The following is a 16,359-nucleotide window of genomic DNA, read 5'->3' as shown; positions in this document are numbered from 1 at the left end:
TCTCCATGAAGGTGGTTGGGTATCCTCAAAAGGGGACCGAGAGAAGGGGGCACGGTCGAGAATGTTACAAAAGCAAGCAGGTGGGAAGCATCCTTGATTTGGGTGTCCTGCCCGGTTGTCCCGACTGACCCCCCCGTTTCCCACTTGGGAGGGCAACACGCGTGTGCCCGCTCTTTAGATGGAATCAGCTGGAAGGAGCCGTCTCCCCACCGAACTCTTCATGCCCACATTTTTCTTCTCCTCGGAAGAGGAGAGAATCTGTTGCCTGTGAATGGGTCTGAACTTCAAGGCAGTTCAGCTGTAATCACGCTCTCTTAACACATGAATGAGACCATACACGTTGCTGAGTAAAAAGGGTGCACTTAGGTGTGTGCGTGCTCGTTTTAACCATCTAAACTATGTGAAGGGACAGATGGGATCTCAGTTTCTGAAAGTGATCCTCACCAATCACTATGCCCTAAAATGTTCTGGAAGGCTGCGTTGGAGTTGTGCATGGCATTTTCCGTTTAGTTAGCTCACAGCCAATTGCTTTCTTGCCTCTGCTGGCTTCTCAGGAAATAGGACTCAGTTGCCTTTTGAGGAGAAGTGAAGAATCCTTGGGCAGAAGAAGTCTCAAGATTTTATTCAGCACATATTTTGTGGAGGCACCTTTGTGGGCCTGACATGGTTTTCAGACACTCACGTGCCCCCATGGTCTGCCAGGCTCATGCCACCCACGACTGTTAATTATAACTGAAAGGGGCCCGCTTTGCGCAACCTGAGAGCTCTCTGGGGAACTCTGCCACAAACTCGCTCTTCAGGATTTGCTGATGAAAAGGCCTTTGTGCGAAAGAGTTTCTCTGCGCATCTCACCTTAGGTGCCCTCCCTCCTGTGAGGCCGACTCCTGCCCTCTCCCTCAAGGCAGTTCTCTTTCAGGGGGCTTGGAAAGCAAGTTTTTAGTCTTAGAGAAGCAAATTTGGAAGAAGGGTCAGTCTCTTTTTGCAATATACTTTGTTTCTACCTCATTTCTAAAAACTCATTCTCCGATAAGCTCTGAAACAAGCTCGCTCGTTCGGAACACAGGTACCTAAGTGCCATTTGTCTTTACTTTTTATTATTATGCCTCGCCCTCCAAATTTTGTGGGAGTCCCACTCTCGTACTAATTACTGCCTTTCCGCCCCTCCCAGCAAAGCTTCCCTGCCTGTCTCTGCTCGGATACTTCTTTGTTATACAACATCTAATTTTCTTGCATCACGCATTACTGAAGGGATTTGAGTGCCAGGTGACCCGGTTTTGTGTATCTAGATGTTTTTTCATGCCTGTGGCTTACACATTTCCAGGGGATTCGGCTACCTTGTGGGATTAGCTGCAGCCACCTCCTTGAGAGATCCAAACCAAAGGCCAGAGGTTTGGCCCAGCGCAAAAACAAAGGAGAAAGCTGCTCTTTGATCTGTTCCCACACGTGTCCTGCTCCCAGAGCCGACAGATGGAAAATCATGAATGGGTCAAAAATCACATCATTGCCCCCACCAAGGGAAGATCGGACTGAAATCCAGGCCCCCCCCCCCCCCCCAGCAGTAGACCCTTATTCTGAAATAGTCTTTCTGTGGTATTGTCATCAGCAGAGCTCTCAGAAGTCGTGATTCTGTCTGCAGAATGGCACGAGTCAGCTGGGTGGCACCTTTATTCCCATCACAGGGGAAATCACTTTAAATTGGAGGACTTTTACTGATCTGATGCAGAAACATGGAGGAGTGGCTCTCTTTCATTGGTCAGAGTGAACCCCACGCTCCCAAGTAGAGTGGCTTGAGACCCTCAGAAGCAGGGATTATTTGGGGCAGGTCTGATTTCAGGTTTGTAGATCACAGCAATTTAGATTTAAAGGGCTCCTTTGGAAATACAGGCCAGTGGTTTCCAAAGACTGATCTCCAAATTTGGGGTGTGTGGGGCCTTTCTGTGGAGGCAGAAAACCGTGGAGACGGGATGTGTGGCCGGGCAAGGGGGTACAGGCTGTAATCTTGAATTAGGTTCTCAACAAATCCCTTCACTCCCTCCACATACAGTCCTTCTTCCTCTCAGGGGCGGGGGCCGTAGAGAGAGGGAGAAATCTTTGAAGAGATTGCAGGCTCTGTGGCTGCACTGAAAATTCAGCCCTTCGGGAGTGCAAGACTGGCCTTGCGTCCACTGGGAGGTCCTGCTGCTGAGGACAAAGACCTTCCTCTCTGTTGGTCATTATGCACCCCCAGTGCCTGGCACAAAGCAGGTGCTCCGTAAGCATTTGTTTTGTGGCTCTTCTTCGCTTTTGATTTTGATTTTATTATTCCAGGAATAATGAGAGAACTCCATATGTCCTTTTCCCAGATTTACTGATCATTTTACATTTTGACCCGTTCTCGCCATTCTACGCGTGCACTCTGTATGTGCTTCGAGCGAGAGTCAGTTGGCACGTTGTGGACAGGATGCCTCTTTACCCTCAAACGCTTCTGTGTTTATTTCCTCTGAGCAAGGGCGTTCTCTTACATCATCACAGTTACTCAAATTCAGGAAGTTCAGCCTTGGAACCATGCTAATATCTGACCCCTCGGTCCCTGCTCCGTGTGCAGCAGCACTGTTCTGTGGGGTCTTTTCGTTTTTGTTTGAGAGAGAGAGCACATGGGTGGAGGAGGGGTGGAGGGAGCCGGGCGGGACAGGGGAAGGGAGCGAGGATCTCGAGCAGGCTCCATGCCTAGCCTGAGCCCTCAAGCCCCAGCTTGGTCCCACGACCCCTGAGATCACGGCCTGAGCCAAAATCGAGAGTCGGATGTTTAAGGGACTAAGCCACCCGGGTGCGTGCCCCCCCCCCCCCCCCCCCCCGGTCCAGGATCCTGCACTGCAAGCCGTAGTCCCGTTTTCAGTCCTCTCTCGTGATCTGGGACAGTTCCTCGGCCTCCCTCCGTCCTGGGAGTGTGGCCGTTTCTGAAGAGCACAGGCCGGCCGTCCTCGTGCGCCCACACGAGGTGTGGGTCTGAGTGACCGGTGCCGGGCCGTGCGTCGCTCCCTTGCCTGCCTCAAATGGCCTCCGTGCTCTGTCCCTGCAGGTGGAGAAGATCCGCCAGGTGAAAGCCAAGTCCCTGTACCTGCAGGTGGAGAAGCTGCGACAGAGCCTCAACAAGCTGGAGAGCACCATCAGCGCTGTGCAGCAGGTCCTGGAGGAGGGGCGGGCGCTGGACGTCCTGCTGGCCCGGGACCGCATGCTGGCCCAGGTGCAGGAGCTGAAGACCGTGCGTGGCTTCCTGCAGCCCCAGGAAGACGACCGGGTCATGTTCACACCCCCGGACCAGGCCCTGTACCTGGCCATCAAGTCCTTCGGCTTCGTCAGCAGCGGGGCCTTCGCGCCGCTCACCAAGGCCACGGGCGACGGCCTCAAGAGAGCGCTCCAGGGCAAGGTGGCCTCCTTCACCGTCGTCGGCTACGACCACGACGGGGAGCCTCGCCTCTCGGGGGGCGACCTGATGTCGGCGGTGGTCCTGGGCCCCGACGGCAACCTGTTCGGTGCCGAGGTGAGTGACCAGCAGAACGGGACGTACGTGGTGAGCTACCGGCCGCAGCTGGAGGGCGAGCACCTCGTGTCGGTCACCATGTGCAACCAGCACATCGAGAACAGCCCCTTCAAGGTGGTGGTCAAGTCGGGCCGCAGCTACGTGGGCATCGGGCTCCCGGGCCTGAGCTTCGGCAGCGAGGGCGACGGCGACGGCAAGCTGTGCCGCCCCTGGGGCGTGAGCGTGGACAAGGAGGGCTACATCGTCGTGGCCGACCGCAGCAACAACCGCATCCAGGTGTTCAAGCCGTGCGGGGCCTTCCACCACAAGTTCGGCACCCTGGGCTCCCGGCCCGGGCAGTTCGACCGGCCGGCTGGCGTGGCCTGCGACGCCTCCCGCAGGATCGTGGTGGCCGACAAGGACAATCATCGCATTCAGGTCTTCACGTTCGAGGGCCAGTTCCTGCTCAAGTTCGGCGAGAAGGGAACCAAAAACGGGCAGTTCAACTACCCTTGGGACGTGGCGGTGAACGCGGAGGGCAAGATCCTGGTCTCGGACACCCGGAACCACCGCATCCAGCTGTTCGGGCCCGACGGCGTCTTCCTGAATAAGTACGGCTTCGAGGGGGCTCTCTGGAAGCACTTTGACTCCCCCCGGGGCGTGGCCTTCAACCACGAGGGCCACTTGGTGGTGACCGACTTCAACAACCACCGGCTCCTGGTCATCCACCCCGACTGCCAGTCCGCGCGCTTCCTGGGCTCCGAGGGCACTGGCAACGGGCAGTTCCTGCGCCCGCAGGGTGTGGCCGTGGACCAGGAGGGGCGCATCATCGTGGCCGACTCCAGGAACCACCGGGTGCAGATGTTCGAGTCCAACGGCAGCTTCCTGTGCAAGTTTGGCGCCCAGGGCAGCGGCTTCGGGCAGATGGACCGCCCCTCCGGCATCGCCGTCACCCCCGACGGGATGATCGTGGTGGTGGACTTCGGCAACAATCGGATCCTCATCTTCTGATCCCGCTCTCTGGGCTTCTGTGTTGGGGTGTGCGCGTCTCCCTCTGTCTCCGTTGGAATTTCAAAGAAGAAACAGTCTCAGGGAAATTTCTTTTTTTCTTTTGTTGAAAGAGAACAAGAAGAGTACAACATTGCTTAAGTCCTACCTCATCTTTATTTTTTTTACAGATGAATGTACTTCTCTTTTCTGCAGGGATTGAGCCTGTGACGTGATAATTTCTATCTACCTCATGAATCTTTGCATTTCCTTCCCCAGCAGGCCCTCTGCCCTCCTCCCCACCCTCACTCAGTGGAGTTCACGTTTCCCTCTGACCCTCCGTGGGGCGTGATATGCACAAGCCTGGCGTCTCTGTGGCTGGGTGGGGGGCACTGGATGTGTGTGGTGGGGGTGTATTCTGTAGATTGAGCCAAGGAAACATGAAAAAACTAAGTAAAAAAAAAAGAAAAACTATAAAACGTGGAAAAATAAGATTTAAAAATGCTTAATTATAGAGTATTTGTGTTCTGGAGAATACTGTGTTTTGGGGATTAGATGGTGTTGTGTGATCTTGATCTTTTTGGGGAACTTTTTTTTTTGATTTTTTTTTTTTTTTTTTTTTTTTAAATGCTGCAACAGAGAACTTTTCTGTGTTCTCCTTTTATACCTCAGTGTGTTTATCATCCTGTTCAGCATCTTTTCTTATTCCTAGAAAATGTGGCTGTGTCTGTGGCTTGCTAGCCAAGAAAAGCAGACTGTCGTATTCATATTTTAGGATATGTGATCCTTGTTTCCTTTAAGGGACGTTGGGTACACCTGCGTGTTTGTGGGTCCGAGTCATCTTACACCAGAATAGTAAAGCTGCGGGTGATATACCACCACCCGAAGAAACTTTTCTTCTCACGCTTTGGTTTCTAAAAAATAGATGTAGCTTAGGATTTTGGATTAAAAGTATTCTCAAAAGTTAAGTACTCTTAGTTTGCTGTTGGTTATCAAGTTCAGTGGAAGGAAGAAGAAAATCAACCCCGTTCTCAGAAAAGAGGGTATCCGGCCTGCCGGACCGGCTGACTTGTGTGCGGGCGGGTGGGCGAGTGCCGAGGTAGTCCACGTAGAGCATGAGAAAGAAACAGGCTACCCCGGCACTCTGAGGGAGGGTGGAGGTCAGTCCCCGACCCCGGCTTGAATGTCGTTCTGTTAACGCTAGGTGTTTCTTTTCCTAAGAAGAGTAGGCAAAGAAACGACCTTTTACTTTAAAAGCACAATTTTTTTCCTGCTTTGGAAGTTCAGGGAAATAGAATGTTTGAAAGTCAGACGGGAACAGCTCACCCCCGCACCCTCTGCCCGGGTCGCTTTTGCAGAGCGGTCTGCTTCTGAGCCACGCAGTAGGACCTCGTGGTTCACGTGGATTTTTTTTCCCCCCCAAAGGCCTTTGAATGTAAAGGATTTGTAAACCAAATTGCCCCAACCCAACATGTAGGATGTAATGCCTTTTGTGAAACCTCTCTCTCGGTACCAAAGAATGAACACTTAAGCCAGGCTCCCGCTGCAGAACTGTGGGATGGCGTCCGTCACTTTACAGGGTTGGATTGTTGTCAGCCGGACTCGGGTACAGAGCCTTGTGCGTCTGGGCATTATCTGTCTTTCAGGTGGGAAGTAGGTATAGCTGACGTTCTGCTTGTGAGGACCTACGTGGGCCCCTGCATTCCCTCAAATACTGAGTAGGAACCGAATTCCAGAGTGGCGCACCTCGGGAGGAAGAGGTGGTCTCTGACGATGGGCTTACGGGGACACCTCTTGTCGAAACAGAAGGACTGACGGGTCAGTGTCTGTCCCTGTATGTACGAGAAAATTACCCTTGCAATATGGACGTAGTTCTAAACGAACAGGAAGAGCTAACGTGCAGAAATGTGTTTTCTTCCTCCCGGAGGAAGAAAGGGTGCCGGGGGCAGCGTAGCGAGCCAATCATTGGTCTCCTGGACATGTGCCACTTTCAGGGGACCCATGGTCTTCCCCGTCGCGTTAGAGCAGGGTTTCTGAATGACCAATGTGGGGAAAAACTCATAAAGGAGAACCGCATGCAATAAAGGATCCAAAAATTGGAAAGTAGCTTCCAACTGCTACCTCCCGGCTGCTGTGTTTCAGGGGGAGGAGGCGTCAGGAAATGCTGTTTTGGAAAACCGCCTTTTACTGAAGCATTTGGTATTGAGTCCTTCCCTAGTTCCTATTCAGTTGCCTCTTATTTGCCCCTAGGTTCTAAGTTCTTTGGTAAAGGGTTTGTATAATTAAACATTTTTGTTTTTTATTTTGGAATAACTTGGTGCTGACCCTCCTCCCTTCGCCCTCTCCCCCCAACCACCCAACAAACCACCCTTTAAACACCAAAGACAACTGGTTTTAAATGCTTACGAAACTTTATTTTGAAGAAATGGGTCTTGGAAATTCTTAGAAATGTTCTCGGAAACCTGGGATGAGTTACTTCAGGTAGTCACTACCTTTGAGTCTCCCATCTGTGTTCTGATCTGCCCTTCCCGGGGCACCCGTAAGTGGGGGGCTCGCGGGACCCGAGTGAGAACTTCTCTTGGTGAGTGGCGGTAACGTGAAACTGCTAAGTTAGCATTTCTCTGTGGATTTGGTTGTAAAGCCAGGGTTTCCACACGGGACCGAAATGATCGGGTCTTAGTTAATAGACTGACCAGTTTGCAGGCTCAAAGCTAGTAGGTCCCCCCTCCGGAATCAGTGTGGAGGTACGAGGTGCTGCCTCTTGCCCTCGGGGGCGGGACACCTCCTTACCTTCCTGCACCCCGAACTGGGCGTCGCTGCCATTTGAGAAGCATGGTCACACTTGGGAAGCTTTTGTTTCTAAAACACTGGCCATCTGTGGCTGCCCATGATTGACTCCTGACCCACAGGGATCAGTGCGAAGCACTTTGGAGTGTGTTTGTTGTACAAGGTGGAATGCTCCAAATCAAAGAGCGAGGAGAAGAGCCAACATTTGGAACTCTGGTGTGAGTGAGGCCGCTCAAAATAAGGGTTTTTAACTGGATATCTCCTACCCGTTTATGAGGTGATGCTAGGGTAGGTAGGAATTGGGTCGAGGAGAGGAGTCTTGAACTTGAACATGGTGAAAAGATAAGGTCGTGGGTGCTGCGAAGGAGGAAGGAGTATAAACTGTTTCTAATGAGTAAATGTGCTGTTCAGACAATAATCCCCATGTTTGTCTGATCTGGTCAGGTGGCAGGGTGGCATGGGGCGCAAGGTCGGTTTATGCTTGGACAAGATCCCAATTGCATTTGGGTATGTAAGTTTGGGTATCGAGATGGCTAAATAAACCGTGGATAAAAACCACTTTTGGTTGACAGAGTTGACATTTCAGAAGTGTTAGTCTTTTAAAAAAAAAAAAAAAAAAAAAGTCTTCTCTCTGTAAACTTGGTCACGAGAAGCAGTGCTGTCTGGAAAACCTGTGCTCTAGTGTGGCCGGCAGGTGGCAGGTGATTTCGCCGGAGCCGGTGGTCCCGGGTGGTCCCCAAGTGCACGCGAGCTCCTTGATTGACGGATGCCCTTAAGTCTAACTTATTTGGGGAAACACCTACAAGGGTACCATAAACAATCTAAATTGTGTGTTGGGCCAAAAGAGTCGCCAGATTTGAGGCACTTTGATGGAGTTCTGAGAGAATGGCTTGAGATCGGCCCGTCCGGTTTCGTTCTAGTTAAGCCAAAGTTTAATGATTTCAGGAGGGAAGTCTTTTTAGGCTTGAAGCAGCAGAATACTGTTTGTGTATGTGTTGTCTTCCCTTTTGGAAGATTCTACAATTGTTGTGTTCTGGTAGATAGCGAAAGATACGCCAAAGTTCTACACTTGTTTTTCTGTTTCAAGACAAAAATCCAGTGGTGCCAAAAAGTACTTAGGGTATTTATTGAAAACATCACTCTCCTTGATTTTCCCACAGTCTGGGGCTGTATAAAAGTCAAGCGCTCGTGCTCCGTGCGAGGATGCCCTAAAGCCAGGCCCTCCTGGAACTCGAGCTCTCTCTGGCTTCCTGCAGGCCAACGGCACGGGACGCGCATCCCCTTCCACACCACACCATTTGCTCGTGTTTAGTTTCTACCTCACTGTTGGCGAAAGTCATCTACCTCGTGTTCGCATCTAGCGGGTCTCTGAAAGGCACAGTGTTAGTCCCTGGGAGGGTGGGGGGAGGGGGAGGCGGTGGGAAGCTGCCTGAACCCAGATATTCCCGTGCTCAGGCCAACGTAGTCCTCAATCCCAAGTATTACTTAACGACCTGGCCTCTCCACCCCAGGAGAAAGTACGCACGCCATTACCTGCTCGCTCAGTATTATGAAGCTACTGGTTCGCCTGACCTGTGTGAGGACCTAACTACAAATAAAGACCTTGAGGTCTCTTTCTCTCTTCAAGAGAAAACCATTCTGCCTCTAGTTTGAATGTCTGCAAATGGACCCTTTTAGGAGCAATTCTAAGGATCTAGTTGTTGCAAACCTCAGATATTCGAAGGGAACGGGAATCCTTTAGCCTTCATGATTGTATGTGTACCTTTTCTGGACCCAGCACGGTGTTCATCACCATGACCTTGCGGCAGCCACTGCTTTACTGAACAGTGACTGGGTGAAGTGTGTGTCGCTCTTTTGTTTTGTGTTTAATGGTTTTTTTCCCCACCAAAGGTAACATGTTGACGGGTTGTTCTTCCCTTTGTTCTTTTTTTTGTTTATTAAATACTTGATGAAGTCGAAGCACACTACCATGATATGCTGTGTTGTGTCTCCACCTCTCTCCTGCCCCTAGTCCATTTTTGTTTTGGTTGGAAGAGAGGGTCCTAAGACCACTGTGATTGCTACGAATTGGGCTTAAAAATGTCATGGTGAAGAAATACCTCAGTGATGTCTATTTTTAAAACCGATCTTACGGGTTCACAAGCCAGCCTGGTGGGATGTTTTCCATCATCACTTAACCAGTAATGGTTCTAAAAGTTTTGTGTATCCACACGGTCTTAGACCTCCTTTTAATGATTGTATTAACTCCCAAGCTCAGGTAGTATTTTCCTTAAGGCTCTGTCTCGGAGCACACTGACTGAATGTTAACGTGTGTAGCAAAGCGTTTACTTTCTTTAAGTAACCAGCTCTGTCTCAGTCCTTTATGTGTCTAGCAGTCTGTGTAGTTGGTTTTCTTCAGAGGAAGGTTTTTCACGTTTCTGGGATGTTCTTGTTTCTAGGGTGGTAAGGTTTCTTTCCTCCCCCCGGCCCCCCATTCTTTTCCCTTAAAATCAATGCAGGTGAGAGGGTGGGCGGTGGGTACGGGACGTTGCTTTTAAACTAGCATGTTAGTTATAATTGGGTGGGTGGGAGGGTAGTGTTTTTTTGTTTTTTTTTTTAATGAATCTTGCTTAATACTGTCCATTAGCTGTCATGCCCAGTCAGCAAAATAAGTGTAGAACACGTGACTTTTTTTGGTTTTGTTTTGTTTTTTTGTGAAAAAGGTTGAATGCGGAATTGGAGACATTAATATGGGCGTGTTGCCAGATGTTAGAATGACTAAGTTAAAACCTTTTGATTTTTTTTTTTTTTTTTTTTTTTCCTTTTAATTTGTCCAAGGCAGACCTGATGAAAGGAATATTCCCCACCAGAAACCATCCTGCAAGCCTGTCTGGGGTGCTGCCTTTTGACACTTTCTTGAACGGGCGTGACAGGGGTGCTGCAGAACCCGTCAATTAAGTGAAGCGTGGGGAAGCCAAGGTTTCCCCCCAAACCTTTAAAGTGGGTTTTTGTTTGGGGTGGGTTTTTCCACCCTCTGAATTTTTACTTGTAAATCTTAGATGCTATCCTGCAGGCTGCAGGCATGACAGGCAATGAGCAGGCGAAGAGCCAATGGGAAAGTGTTCGAAAACTCGTGTGTTAGCTAACAAGGCTTCTGAATGTATCGCTGTGGTCCACAGAGAAGGCTGGAGAAGGTAGCAAGGAGATGCTGTATCAGCTACTACAGCCTTAAAACAAAGTTGGTGTCTCTTTGGACTTTAAAATTGTTCCTATGCAGCTTATTTTATTTTTGTTGAATCAAATAAACAAGAGGGTTTTTCCATGGAAACCTGTGTCTGTGTGATCTTTGCATCCAGAATAAATAAATAAGGGGGTGTGGGGGTGTGGCGCTCCACAGAAAGGAAATCTGTGAGGAGGGTGGCCCAGAGTTGCAGTCTGGCCAGATTGGGTCCAGGTAGGGATTTCAAAAGGGTGGATCCTAGCTTTTTTTTTTTTTTTTTTTTTTTTTTAAGGGACTGTGAGGTAGCCCAGATGTTTTCACAGCTGGACTTCTGCGTTCTGGGGGGATCTGGGGTCTGGGAGCCCCAGGTCTGCCTTCTCAAGAGCTGAGGAGCAGACCTCCCTATAGAGGGACAAGGGTTTTTTCCCAGTGACCACAGTTCCCCTTGTCCCCACACATGCCACTGCCCTGAGGGAGGGGGCGGCCTCCTCTGCCTGGGATGATGGGAACCAACTCTGGGGGCTAAGCTTCGCCCTGAGAAAAAAGTGAGCAGCTCACTGGAGTGGCCCGTCATCGGCAGAGGACCAGAGACCCCAGGTGGACAGAGACTTGTTGAGCTCAGTGTGTTTACAGCTCCCTTGGAACTAAGTGCTTCCCAATTTGACTCACCTGTTCAGTGTCTCTCCTCAAACAGCCCAGGTTTGGCCTTTGGATGGAGTTGAGCAGTGCGCTGTGATCCTCCGCGTTCCTCAGGATTCCTCCTGTCCTGTGTCCCTTTCCCGCCGTGGGAGAGTTCAGAGGCCCCGCTGCGGCTGGGTCTTCCCCTTGTTCGAGTGCCTGCCATAGGGAACCTCTGCTCTTCCCTTCACTTGACCTCATGTTAGCAGTGGCCATTGGAAGGTTTTTTTGCCGGTGGCTCAGTCGGTTGAGTGTCCAACTTCAGCTCTGGTCACGATATCACGGTTCGTGAGTCGGGCTCCGCGTCACGCTCCGCTGTCGGCTCAGAGCCAACTTCAGACCCTCGGTTCCCCCTACCCTGCCCTCTGCCCTTCCCCCACTCACTCTTGCGCTGTCTCAAAAATAAACATTTAAAAATATAAAAGAGGGGCGCCTGGGTGGCGCAGTCGGTTAAGCGTCCGACTTCAGCCAGGTCACGATCTCGCGGTCTGTGAGTTCGAGCCCCGCGTCGGGCTCTGGGCTGATGGCTCGGAGCCTGGAGCCTGTTTCCGATTCTGTGTCTCCCTCTCTCTCTGCCCCTCCCCCGTTCATGCTCTGTCTCTCTCTGTCCCAAAAATAAATAAAAAACGTAAAAATATAAAAGAGTGGGGGGTTTTGCCCCAGTGATCCCATCTTCGAAACTGACACCTCCCGGGTAGCAGCTTTCCTGAAGACTCCAGATGGAAATAGAATGTCGTGGAGCCTGAGTCCCAGCCCCTCTTCTCCATTTCCTTCTCCAGGTCCCTCACTTCTATCCTTTTACCTCTAGCCAAACACAATGGGAGACGCTCTTCAAATGTAAAAAGTTGGATGGGTGCACTTTTTTTTTTTTTTTTTTTTTTTTTTTTTTTTTTTTTAAAGGAAAGGAATCTCCTTAATCCTCTGGAGGATCTAGGAAAAGCTGCTGATAAAATGAGGCAGGACCCATTTCTGCGGGGAGTGCCGAGAAGGAAAGCACTAGAACAAATCACCTTCCCTTTAGCCCCCCCATGGCCTTCCGTCTCTTCCACTGAGTGAGGTGAGCTGGAGGGACCCAAACCTGAGGGTGACTATGCTCCTTTGCAGGCAGCTGGCCACTGAGGCTGCCCTTCTGGAATGTTAGCAGCCAGTTTACCATACCACATAGGAAGTCACTGGAACCCGCATTCGTTGCCGATGAGATGGTAAAGTGCTACAAACACTCTGGGACACACCTGGCGGTTCTGGGTGTTGAGCAGGACCCCTCGTGGGTGTGTGTCCGAGATAAGACCCGTCCACACAAAAACCAGGACGTGTGTGTTTATCGTCACGCGGTTCACGGTAGCCGGAAAGTGGAAGCAAGCCAAATGTGTCTCAATGACTGCGTCCACAGAATGCGTATTCTTACGACGGACTATTATTATTCAGCCGTAGAAAAGAATGAGGTACTGGTCCACGTCATTTTGTGGGTGGGCCTTGGAGATGTGACAGAAGCCAGCTGGACAGCATTTCCCCTACACGAACCAGCCAAAGCAGGCACCTTACAGAGACAAAGCAGGTTTCCAGTTGCTGGGTGCTGGGAGTTTGGGGGGAATTGGCAGTGACTGCTGTGGGTTGGTTTTTGTGAGACACTTATTAAAAAAGATTTTTAACCTTTTGTCTTTTCTTTAAGGTTTTATTTATTTTTGAGAGCCCGAGTGGGGAGGGACAGGGGGGTGGACAGGATCCGAAGTGGCCTCCACGCCGGATAGCGAGCTCGAACAATGAACCGCAAGATAACGACGTGAGCCCGTCAGACACGGATGGGCTGAGCCACCCAGCCGCCCCTTAAAGCTTTTATTTTTAAGTAATCTCTACACCCAACGTGGGGCTCGAACCCACGATCCCGAGATCAAAAGTCGCATGCTCTACTGAATGAGCCAGCCAGATGCCCATGTAAAACATTTTTTAAATGAGCCCAAGGTACAGACACTTCCTATATCCCCCGCGTACACAGCCTTCCTATATCATCAACATCCTCCTGGGGTTTCTTTTGGGGGTGATGGAAACGGTCCGGAATTAGATAATCGTGATGGTTCTCTAACAAAGTAGGTGGCTTTTATGATCCATGAATCTTCACATGAAAAGGCACAGGTAACCGGTAGAGAAGGCAATACGTGTGACTACGTCAAAAACCTCCGCTAAATGAAAAGTTCGGACCGCCTTTCCTGGCCTCCTTGTGTTGACAGTCCTGTGTGGATACCTGCCCCGCAGGCTGTGGGCTGCAGTCACAGACACGGTGCCACCTGCTGGCTAAAGTTATTTCATCGCAGGACTCTGGCCCCTCTCCCGTGGCCACAGGCAATACTGTGCCGAAAGGCAGCCAGAATCCGGGAGTGAGGCCGACCCAGGGTAGCACACCCAGCCAACCAGCCGGTACTTACGACCGAAGTCTGTACAGTCATTTTTGTAAATGTTTAAGAAACCTGCCCGGTGAACAGTATCAAAAAGTGAAAGAAAAAGAAGAGCCTCAGGGGGAAGGTGTGACAAACCAAAGAACTGATACCCAGCGTAAAGAACTACAAATCAATAAGGGAACGTAGCCTGGTTTTTATTTTTTATCATTTTTTTAAAGTTTTATCGAGGCTTTCTCTACACCCAGCATGGGCCTCAGACTCACGAGACCCCCAAGATCCAGAGTCGCATACTCTTCAACTGAGCCAGCCGGGTGCCCCAACATAACCTCCTTTTTACAAGCCGATAAAGGATGTGGCTAAATAATTTACAGCGCTCAACTCTACCAGGAGTCCGGGAAATACCGGCTCGAGCAGCAATAAGGTACAATTGTATGCCCTTCGACTTGATAAAAACGTAAGTCCATTTAGAGCAAGTGTTGGTTAGAAATCGGAGCTGCCCACGGCTGGTGGGAGTATAGCCCCTTCCCAGCGGAATTTGTCAGTATCTTCCAAAGCTGGAGATCGGGGGGTACACTTAGGTCCAGCCGTCTCACCTTCAGGAATCCGCCGTGGAGAGATTCTAGCACATCGGGACATACAGAGTGACCCTGTTGCTCGGAGGAGGTCACCCCAAGTGTCTTGTCAATGGTGGGAGACAAGAGTACATTTCGTCTGTTTACTCAATGGAAGTCACAATGAGTGACTGGGAGCCGTGTCGATGCATCTGAAAATCATAATATTGAGTGAAGAGAGCAAATTCCAGAACGACTGGACAGTGTGCCTTTTACGTAATTGAAGAAAAGCACAAAACAGGGCTAGGTATTTGTTACAAATTTTTGTTCGGGGAGCATTAAGCGCCTCGGCGGGCTGCAGGTTGGATTTTTTGCTAGTTTGTCTCAAAACTCACAGAAATGTGCACGAAAAACAGTTGCATTTGTTGGGTGTATTAAATGCTAGTACGTGGCACTGTCTAGGAGACATCAAATTCCTTTCTAAGCAAGCAAAAGCGTAGCACTACACGTTCGGGGAGAAAGAGTTGTCACAGGGAAGCAAAAACCAAACTTTTCAACGTGTCCGAGGAAAAGGGCGTGAAGGAGGGGTGAGGAGGGGTAAGTGCTTAGGTCTCTCGTGGAAAGGAAATCTCTTGAAGCCCTTCACCCCCACTTTGTACCACTCTACTCTTTCTAGAAAAGCAAGGTTCTGTCATCGTTCCTGTCTGTCTGTCTTCTGCTGTCGTGTTTCACGAAGTCAGAATCTTTCAGTTGAACTGAAAGTGATTCCTAGAAGTAGGCGGGCTCAGTGAGTTTCAACCTTCCTTACTATGTGCTTTGTTACTGTTCCAGCTCCTCGGTCCTCCTGGGCCTTTCCTTCCTTTCATACTTCTTTCGGCTTGATTAAAGATTTCGAAAAGTATTCTGTTTTGTCCCATTACCTCTGAAACTATACATTCCCTTTCTTCCTCCTGTAGTGGCCACTCGTGACAAACTTGTGGAGGCTGAACCCAGCACAACTCGCAAGGATCCAAGATGATGAGTACAATGGATGTAAAAGTGAATGTGGACAAAGGGGAAAGGAGTCACAACTAATTATAACTTTTAAAATGTGGATGAATACCACAGGTATCACAAAATTAAAGGGAGGGGCGCCTGGGTGGCTCAATTGGTTGAGCGTCCGACTTCCGCTCAGGTCCTGATCTCACTGTTCGTGAGTTCAAGTCCCACGTCAGGCCCTGTGCTGTCAGTGCACAGCCCGCTTCAGAGCCTCCGTCTCCCTCTCTCTCTGCTCCTGCCCTGCGCGTGCGCTCGCTCTCTCTCTCTCTCTCTCTCTCTCTCTCTCTCAAAAATAAGCATTTAAAAAAACAAAACAAAATTTAATGAAAACATTTATTATTAACTGCCAACACATCTCTGTAATACTTTCCCCCCATACATTTTTGTCCCCAGGCCCTTTAACTGCCTCTTCGTAGGGCAACGATATTTTATAATCTCATATATGAGATTATAAATATTATTCAGAGGGAAAAGAAAAACCCTCTGGAAGGATTGATTTAAATTTTATTTTTGATTACCGGTCATTTAGGGACATTTCTTTCAGCTTCATCGCTCATTGTCGTGACTGCCTCCTGTCCCTTGTTCAGTGTGTTTGGGGTGCTGAGGGGAGAGAGACAGACCCCGAGGGAACACGGGCACGCAAGCCTAGGTCCCCCTGCTCCTGGGATCCCTTGTCTGGCTGCACCCTCCCTACCCGGTCGTGGATGAGGGTCAATAACTCAAAGGCGGTCTTTGAGGGGGAAGATGCGGTCCACGCATCCTGCGGTCAGATGCGTGCCGTGCTCGCTCAGTGAGACCCGACGCGGGGTGTTGGTGGCTGAATAGAAACAGCGCTGGCCGACCTGGGCCTGCCTGCGGCTTCAGGACGCCATGCCGAGGCCAAGTTCCTTCTCGAAGGAGACAGAAGACAGACCTCATTAGCTTCGTGCCGGAACTGCTGAAACTGCCCCTGGGAAATTATCAGTTTGTTTGTTTGTCTGTTTGGTTTCCTTCCTTCCTTCCTTCCTTCCTTCCTTCCTTCCTTCCTTCCTTCCTTCCTTCCTTCCTTCCTTCCTTCCTTCCTTCCTTCTCTCTTTCGTTCTCTCTTTCTCTCTGTCTTCCTTCCTTCCTTCCTTCCTTCCTTCCTTCCTTCCTTCCTTCCTTCCTTCCTTCTCTCCCTCCCTCCCTTTCTCTCTGATAGACCTCATTAGCTTCGTGGTCAAACTGCCTCTGGTAAATTATCAGCTC

General features: G+C 50.1%; 1 protein-coding gene across 1 annotated transcript in view; it reads left to right on the top strand.

Moving 5' to 3' along the window:
* The window catches only part of TRIM71 (tripartite motif containing 71), a 68,454-nt gene extending 59,792 nt beyond the window's left edge, over positions 1-8,662 (top strand). The window contains exon 4 of the mRNA XM_058729281.1: positions 3,059-8,662. Coding sequence (XP_058585264.1) covers positions 3,059-4,510 — 1,452 coding nt within the window. The 3' untranslated portion in view covers positions 4,511-8,662. The remainder of the gene's footprint in view (positions 1-3,058) is intronic.
* The last annotated feature ends 7,697 nt before the right edge of the window (positions 8,663-16,359 follow it).

The sequence above is a fragment of the Neofelis nebulosa genome, chromosome 5 (assembly GCF_028018385.1).
Source record: "Neofelis nebulosa isolate mNeoNeb1 chromosome 5, mNeoNeb1.pri, whole genome shotgun sequence".
Lineage (NCBI taxonomy): Eukaryota > Metazoa > Chordata > Mammalia > Carnivora > Felidae > Neofelis > Neofelis nebulosa.
The sequence above is the reverse complement of the archived record's forward strand: the minus strand, read 5'-3'. Positions and strand labels throughout refer to the sequence as shown.